Raw genomic sequence first — 9236 nt, 5'->3', positions numbered from 1 at the left:
GTTATGTATATATATACATATATATGTGTGTGTATGTGTGTGTATGCATATATATATATATATATATATATATATATATATATTTTTTTTTTTTTGGCCGCACCAGGCAGCTTGTGGGATCTTAGTTCCCCAACCAGGGATCGAACCCACACCCTCGGCAGTGAAAGTGTGGAGTCCTAACCACTGTACCACCAGGGAATTCCCAAGATACATGGTTATATTAACAGCATTATTTACACCAAACCATTAATGGAGCTGTTATGTTTTTATTAAAATAATAATAGTAATACAGTCTCATTTTTAAAATAATGCACCCACCTGCTTGCTTCCATGATCAATTGCTTTTCTGTTGAAGATAGGCGGCAACAGGAAGAATTAGAAGCGTCTGGGAGAACTAGATGGGCAGGAAAGTAGTTTATAAGATTGACTCCAAGGAGCAGTAGCCCTGCCCCTACCCCAAGAGAAGCAGCCATAGTAGCAGGAGTACAGCCATGATGATGATGATGATGATGATGATAACACCAAGTCATATTACTTAATCCTTTAAAGTTTTAAATGTCCTTTCATGCATATTATTTTATTTTACCCTCGCAGCAAACTGGCTGGGTCTTTCCAGATAAGGAAACTGAAGCCTATAGATGGTTAAAGTGGCTTGCCCCAGATCACACAGCTAATATGAAGGGGCTTCTGACTTCCATGACACAAATGAAAATATCGTCTTCCTATTCTTAGGCTTTTTTCACTACTTTTACTTTGTAATGTATCACTACAACCTCCATGCGAAGTTAATGGAGCTAGAGTCGACGTCTTCTAATCCTCAACAGTGTTGCTATTTTTCCATTTATTTTTGACAAGAGAATACCAAAGAAGGCAAAAACAAAGGATTTTATTCCACTTCTCATGTAGAACTTAGAAGGCCAGCCAACAGATTTGCCAGGAAATCACTATTAGAATAAATCTGGAACCATAACAATCACTGAGGGATGTAGCCAATCAGGTAATTCTCTGGGCAGGAAGAAGACAGGCAGCTACTGAAGCCTCTAAAATACAGCTGCAGCAAGCCTGCAAAAGCTTTCACACCCTGAGCATGAAATCCCTTCCTAATTAGGCCTCTGATGCACATGATATTCCACCTGGTGTTATAGTTGTGTCTCCATGTCTTATTTTCCCTCCAATATTATCAGTTTCTTGAGGGCAAAACTCCATGTTTTGGTTTCTTCCTCCCCTCCAACAATTCTTCCGAATCCTGGCATTTCCTAATATTTGTAATATCAGCACCATTTATCAAGCCTGCCCTTGGTATTCACCTTAAACAGATTTTGCCTGTATAAAACTGATAGGGGGGCTTCCCTGGTGGCGCAGTGGTTGAGAATCTGCCTGCCAATGCAGGGGACACGGGTTCGAGCCCTGGTCTGGGAAGATCCCACATGCCACGGAGCAACTAGGCCCATGAGCCACAACTACTGAGCCTGCGCGTCTGCAGCCTGTGCTCCGCAACAAGAGAGGCCGCGACAGTGAGAGGCCCGCGCACCATGATGAAGAGTGGCCCCCGCTCGCCGCAACTAGAGAAAGCCCTCGCACAGAAACGAAGACCCAACACACCCAAAAAATTAATTAATTAATTAATTTAAAAAAAAAAACTGATAGGGAAGGGTAGAGAAGTTCCTTTGCTCTAATTTGTATCAGGCTCCACATGCCTAGGGATGGCCTTTCTTAATTCCTACAGCATTCTTATAATGATACTTGCCCAACTATACAACACTTTTGATTACCCATGGGAGAGAGTTAAATAATGTAAATAAATTTTTTTTTTAAAAAAGATGAGATAACAAAGATTTTGTTTTCTGGTATGAGTCTTTGACCTAAGAAACAGGATGCCTTGGCTCTTACCTGGTAGAAAATGGCCAGCCTTCTATAAAGGAAACCTTTAGTTGATGACCTCCTTCTACCAGGGGACTCTCCCCACAGCAACCCTCTGTACTTCATTGTAGAGATAGAAATTCTGCTAATAACAACTTATATATTATTTGAGATAATTGCCTAATCAGCATTTCTACCAGAAAAGGAGCACAGGGAAAAGTGTTCCTTGAGGAAGAAGGCATCAGAGGTGGCATTTAAATCTGAGGTCAGCAAACTATGTCCCATGGGGCAAATCTTGGTCACCATGTACTTTTGTAAGTAAAGTTTTATTGGAACACAGCCATACCCATTTGTTTACAGATTGTCTTTGGCTGTTTTCACACTACAATAGCAGAGCTGAATAGGTGCAGGAGAGACCATCTGGCCTGCAATGTCTAAATCATTACTACCTATCTGGCCCTTGACAGAAAAAATTTTCTGACCCTTAACCTAGACAGTCTAAAAGCTTACCAGGAAATGTTATCATCACTCATTGAGGTTCTTGATCAAGTAAACCTCTAGGTTTCTTTCTGTTGATATGTCCAAAGAGGAGCAGAATATACCAGGAGTGCTGAGACCTAGATAGAGACGTTATCCACTGACAAAGTGCTCATCTGCAGGACAGAAAAATAGAAGTATAGTTCAGGTGTGGCAAGCCTAAAAGCCTATGGGGCCAAACAGGTAACATACATTGCAGTAGGCTAGGTGGGGGCTATGGTGAACTAGAGAGCATGTGCTCACTAATGAGATAGGTTCAGCTCTGTTGTCTTGCAAGAATGTAGGCCTGGTGTTTACCAGGACCTCTAAATTTTCAAGACTTCCCAGAAACGTGTTTGTTTTTGTGGAGTCTCCTGATATTTAAATGGTGACAGGCTGGTTAAGAGTAAAAGTAGGAGGAGATCCACACAAAAACCTGCACATGGATGTTTATAGCAGCTTAATTCACAATTGCCAAAACTTGGAAGCAACCAAGATGTCCTTCAGTGGGTGAATGGGGAAATAAACTGGTACATCCATGCCATGGAATATCATTCAGCACTAAAAAGAAATGAGTAATCAGGCCACGAAAAGACATGGAGGAACCTTAGATGCATATTACTAAGTGAAAGAAGCCATTCTGAAAAGGCTACATGGTGTATGATTCCAATTATGTGGCATTCTGGAGAAGACAAAACTATGGAGACAGTGGAAAGATCAGTAGTTTCCAGGGGCTAAGAGGAGGGAGGGATGAATAGGCAGAGCACGGAGGATTTTTAGGGCAGTGAAACTATTCTGTATGAGACAATAATGGTGGATACATGTCTATACGTTTGTCAAAACCCGAAGAATGTACAATCCCAGAGTAGACCCAGATGTAAGTATGGAGTTTGTGTGATAATGATGTGTCAATATAGATTCATTGATTGTAAAAAATGTGCAACCCTAATCATGTTGTCTGTGAATGGAAGAGTCCAAAGGAAAAATCGAAGTATCATTACCAGAATGGATGCTAGGATGCAAAACAACAGAATTCCACTACACCAACTTACCCAAGTTAGCTAGGACTTTTTAAATTCCCTCCTCTTTGCCCCATGTCAGGGTCAGTGGAGAAGATAAGAAGATTCTAAAACACCAGGCAGGTCATTACAAAGATACCTTCATTTATACTGAAGTATGAACAGCTGAGATTCTTCATAAATATTGAGGATTGTTGATGGTGGACAGCTCTGTCTCAATGGCAATTTCCATATGAAAAGATCAAAATGAGAGAGAAGCTACAGAACTTGTGACAGTCATTAAATGTTTCATGTTTTAGGCAGGATACAAATGGAACATTAATATATAACAATTCTTTGGGCTGAAATCAAGTATAGCATCTTACATTAAGAAGATTAATTAGTTAATGTTTACAAAGTACCATGCAGATATGCCCTTTTAAAATGCTAAGTATTCTAAAAACTACATTTGTAGCATTTTACTAAATGTAAAAAATCTAATGTTCATCATTTCTTTGGTACAGGTTGGCAAAGATTCCTTTGGCAATGATTATATAGAAAACTTGAAACAGAATGATATTTCTACAGGTAAAATTTCATCTTTCTTAAAGTTAGTTTTTATAACTTTCTTCTGGAATCTGGTTACAAGTTGAAAACACAATAGAATTATTAGATCCTCCCCTGGTGGCCAGAGAATTTTTATGCGCAGCTTTGTCTAGTCTTGCTTAAATATCCTTTGGTTAATTCTTTCATGTACGTTTCTCCAGACAGGAATAAAATGATAGGAGGTTACAAGCATTCATCTCATAGAAATGTTTCAAAAGTAGTTGACAAGAGAAAACAGGTGCTGCATTCACAAAAGATATCTTAAGAAAAGTCATTGAATGTTATAGCTGGAAATGATCTTAGAAACCACTGATGCTGATACCATCATTTCACAAAAGAGAAAACTGAAGGCCAGATTGGTTCTGAATTTGTCCAAGAGCACACAGTTAGCTGGAGCCAGAGCCAGGACTAGAGTGCAGGTCTTTGGCTCCAGTTCAAGGCTCTTTGCTGCTGCCAAAGGCTGCCTGATCAACATTTCCATTTACACACCAGACCATAGTTCTTGATGAGATGCGAAGCTTATGAAAATGAAGAAAGTTAAACAATTTCATTTTATGAGTTTGACCTTTAGTCTTTCATCTCAAGTCTGTCATTTCTTTCACTGAAGAAAAGAAATATGGTGGTCTAGAAAAATGCATATGTGTACAACTGTGAATAATCTGAAGGCATCAGAAGCGGGGGTGGTTTGCTGGGTTGCCACTAATGTAGAAAAAAGGCGCAACTAAGTGTGAAGACTTGTATTTTCCTCATTGTATAGGTGATGGGTATAAATTAGCACTAATTACTTATTTCTTTTTTATCATTCCAGATGGTTAAAGGTTAAAAAGTTTTTCCAAGGATTAGTGGTGCATTGAAATTGTTAAAATAGATTATCCTTGCCAGGCTGTACATACGTGACTGTGATTTCCTTTTTCTTTTAGAATTTACATATCAGACTAAAGATGCTGCGACAGGAACTGCTTCTATAATTGTCAGTAATGAAGGTATGTGTTTCACATATTGGAGTATCATTTCCAGAGCTAGAGCAGAAGCATCAATTTTTACCCTATTCCTATGGATCTCTTACCATAACCACCACTCCAAGTTCTAATGTGTGGTCTTTCCAATCTAAATATATATGTTGCCCTTTACTTACACTTCCCTAGTTGATCATTCAAATACAAAATTGTCCATCCAATACATATGAAGTGGTATAGTTGCCTCAAAATTATACTTATATTCTGTAGCATCCCATTACCCTTCATGTGAACCCAGAATTGATATTTCTCTCTAAAAGTAGTTAAGTATTCATCTGTCATTTCAGTTACACTAAGTAAATAAATGTAAATATATGGGTGCAAAAGAAAGTTGATGAATCATATTTATAGAATATTTACTAAGCAAATGGCAGCAACCAATTACTTCTAACTTATTGTTAGTGTTCAATTTTGTCTGCTCTTTAAACAGCAACCAAATCTCAAAAGTCTATATATACAACTATGCCTGTCACAAGGCCTTGCAATAGTTGAAACATTTGTCTTTTAAAAACAGTAACTTCCAGGACTTCCCTGGTGGTGCAATGGTTAAGGATCCGCCTGCGGGGCTTACCTGGTGGCGCAGTGGTTGAGAATCTGCCTGCCAATGCAGGGGACACGGGTTCGAGCCCTGGTCTGGGAAGATCCCACATGCCACGGAGCGACTAGGCCCGTGAGCCACAATTGCTGAGCCTGTGCGTCTGGAGCCTGTGCTCCGCAACAAGAGAGGCTGCGATAGTGAGAGGCCCGCGCACCGTGATGAAGAGTGGCCCCCACTTGCCGCAACTAGAGAAAGCCCTCGCACAGAAACGAAGACCCAAGACAGCCATAAATAAATAAATAAATAAATAAATAAATAAAATTAAAAAAAAAAAAAAGAATCCGCCTGCCAATGCAGGGGACACAGGTTCGTTCCCTGGTCCGGGAAGATCCCACATGCCACGGAGCAACTAAGCCTGTGCACCACAACTACTGAGCCCACGTGCCACAACTACTGAGCCCACGTGCCTAGAGCCCGTGCTCCGCAACAAGAGAAGCCACCACAATGAGAAGCCCGTGCACCGCAACGAAGAGTAGCCCCCACTCGCCGCAACTAGAGAAAGCCTGCGCGCAGCAACAAAGACCCAACACAGCCAAAAATAAATAAATAAATAAATTTATGGGGGGAAAAAACCCAGTAACTTCTCTTTACCCTCAAGTAAACTTTTCATAATTGCTACCAACTATTTTAAGTATAAAAACAGCTACATAAGATTTTTTTAAATCAGAATTAACAGTCAGAAGGACCGAGCATTTCATGGAGCACCTAGGACAGAAGAACCTACTGCTTTGTGAGAGGTTAGAGTGCATTGTTTTAAATTAGGATTTGTCACAATATGTCTTTTATTTATAATGCAGTTTCACAAAATCATTTATCATGAAGTTATGGTATTTTTAGTTCTACTTTAGTGATCTCAAAGTTGCAATAACAACCCCCCAAAAAATATATTCCACTTAAAGACAGTAGACAAAAGATTTCATTCTAACAACCGTCTGTGTCCATTATTTTAAGCTACATTTAAGTAATTATTGCTGCTAACAGCAGCTCATTCCCTGTCTTAAACTTTAACTCTTTTTTGTGTTCTAGGGATATCGAGTTCTGTTTCTTCCTTATCTGTGTAACAAAATACTGCATTTTCCGTGCACAGATATTTAATATTGTGTATGGGGTGCCTGTTATGGTAGACTTTGTCTGGTTTATAGTGTATGGTAATGCCCTCGAGAGTACAGATTGTAGTAGAAGAGCTAACACAAATACCCAAAGAGACAACAATCAGCATCTTTAAATGAAGGGATGAGTAGCGGTTTTGACAAGTTTAATTTGAGGCATGAACGAGCTAGCCATATGGCAGTGTCCACCAGACAGCTTTCGTCTTGGGCTTTGTCACTCATCAGCCAAGGCCAGGCCAGAAATGTCTATTCAGGAGTCAGCAACACAGAGCAGCAGTTGACTGTAGCAGAGAGAATGAGGTCACTGAAGGAGAAAGGCAAGGAGGTATGCTGTCTTTCAGTGTGCGGGTACTTTGAATTTTTCCAGTACTGAGATAGGGTTTATGCTGAACCATCCCCACTTTATTAAGTCCTCCTTGGCCAACAAACACATCTGTGGTAAGATGATAGGCCAGCATGTGTTCTGCGGTCAGAGGTAATTTTAGGTCACGTCTATACAAGATCAGCACAAGCAGCCTGGAGCACAGAAAAGACTGATGCAACTCATCCCTCTAGGTCAGGCTGTCCTATAGAATATAATGCAAGCCATGTCCATAATTTTACATTTTCCATTAGCCACATTTTAAAAAGTAAAAAGGAACTGGTAAAATTAATCTTAATATATTCACTTAATATATTCACTTAACTCAATATATCCAAAATATTGTCCTTTCAACGTGAAATCAAAATGTTCTTTAAAATTAATGAGGGGCTTCCCTGGTGGTGCAGTGGTTAAGAATCCGCCCGCCAATGTAGGGGACACGGGTTCAAGCCCTGGTCCAGGAAGATCCCACATGCCGCGGAGCAACTAAGCCTGTGCACTACAACTACTGAGCCTGCACTCTAGAGCCCACGAGCCACAACTACTGAAGCCTGCGCACCACAACTACTGAAGCCCGCGCGCCTAGAGCCCGTGCTCCACAGCAAGAGAAGCCACTGCAATGAGAAGCCCACGCACTGCAACAAAGAGCCCCCGCTCGCCACAACTAGAGAAAGCCCACGTGCAGCAACGAAGACCCAATGCAACCAAAAATAACTTAATTAATAAATTTAAATAAATAAATAAATAAAATTAATGAGATATTTTACCTTCTTTTCTTACAACTCAGTCTTTGAAATCTGCTATGTATTGTACGACTGAAGCACATCGCAGTCTAGACAAGCCACATTTCAAGTGCTCGGTCACCACATGTGGCTTGTGCTCATGACTACCGTATTGGACAGCACAGTTCCTGAGAGTTCACCTGACAGAGAAAATGCACCACCACTCCTCCCTCACTTGCGTGGGATTGTAGAGAGTGGGTCCAAGTGATAAGCATACAAGATTCCTTAGTCCTGCTTCTGTTTGATCTAGTAGAGTATAGGCCAAATATCACTCTCTCCCTACCTTAAGTTATCTCGTATAGTTTTTCATGTTTGATATCATAAAATGTGTTTGATTTACAAAATCACTTTTCTGAATACCCTGGGGTACACACATGAACTGACTGCATGCTAAAGAGCATTAGTTTTTAGCATTAAGCAAGCTGATTCCTGTTTACACTCACCATTATGACCTCTGTCATTTAGGATTCAGAATCTTTACCACATATATTGTACCAGCCATTTCCCATAAGAGAAAATTTTTAAGTATGTTATATATAATTCATCAGCTAATATTCTTTGTAAATATATAAGAATATTGATAAGGGAAATCTTTTTTTTTAGATTTTGCTCAAGATGATCAGAATAATGTTATTCCTACAGAGATGTAAAGGAAGATCCATTAGGAATATGAAATTTAACCTGAATGGCTTAGAAATGCTAGAATTAATACTTACAACACATTTTATATATAATGACTTTCTAAGGGTGATTGTAACATTGCAGGATGTTGTTGCTTGGTTTTGCTTGATTTTTAGTATAAACATGTAAAAATTCTTTATAGGCCAGAATATCATCGTTATAGTGGCTGGAGCAAATTTACTTTTGAATACTGAAGACCTGAGGGAAGCAGCCAGTGCCATTAGCAGAGCCAAAGTAATGATCTGCCAGCTAGAAGTAACTCCAGCAGCTTCTTTGGAAGCCCTGAGGATAGCCCACAGCAGTGGAGGTAATTCTACACATTTGTCCTTCTTTCTGTAAAAGCTTTTATCACTGTCTCAGTGAAAGTTAACCTTTCAAGTTAAGCAAAGCCATACTTTTTCTGCAGTAAAATATTCTTTCTCCCACCTGTGAGATTCAGTGTCTTCCTGTAGTTCTCGATAATGTTAGAAAACCTTAAAAATAGTGAAAAAATAACATGAGTAGCATTTCTGATATTCTGAAATACAAATCTCCAGTCTAGTTAGCAGAAATAATTCAAGTAGTAACTAGAATCTTTGAAGCAGCCCATTGTCCAAGATACACTCTAGGTAGTAGAATGAGTTCCATTCTGACAACCAGAGGTTAAGCTGCAGGTCATGTATAATCACTGCCCAGGTACATTTGGATAAACATCTCAAGGAACTGAAGA

At 39.6% G+C, this 9236-nt stretch overlaps 1 protein-coding gene across 3 annotated transcripts in view; it reads left to right on the top strand.

Moving 5' to 3' along the window:
• RBKS (ribokinase) overlaps nucleotides 1-9236 on the top strand; it is an 85705-nt gene that overhangs the window by 28650 nt on the left and 47819 nt on the right. For all 3 annotated transcript variants that reach the window (XM_061211066.1, XM_061211064.1, XM_061211065.1), the window contains exons 3-5: nucleotides 3899-3962; nucleotides 4901-4963; nucleotides 8670-8834. In XM_061211066.1, coding sequence (XP_061067049.1) covers nucleotides 3899-3962; nucleotides 4901-4963; nucleotides 8670-8834 — 292 coding nt within the window. The remainder of the gene's footprint in view (nucleotides 1-3898; nucleotides 3963-4900; nucleotides 4964-8669; nucleotides 8835-9236) is intronic.

The sequence above is a fragment of the Eubalaena glacialis genome, chromosome 14 (genome assembly GCF_028564815.1).
Source record: "Eubalaena glacialis isolate mEubGla1 chromosome 14, mEubGla1.1.hap2.+ XY, whole genome shotgun sequence".
NCBI classification, from domain to species: Eukaryota; Metazoa; Chordata; class Mammalia; order Artiodactyla; family Balaenidae; genus Eubalaena; species Eubalaena glacialis.
This window is presented reverse-complemented; position numbering and strand designations above follow the sequence as displayed.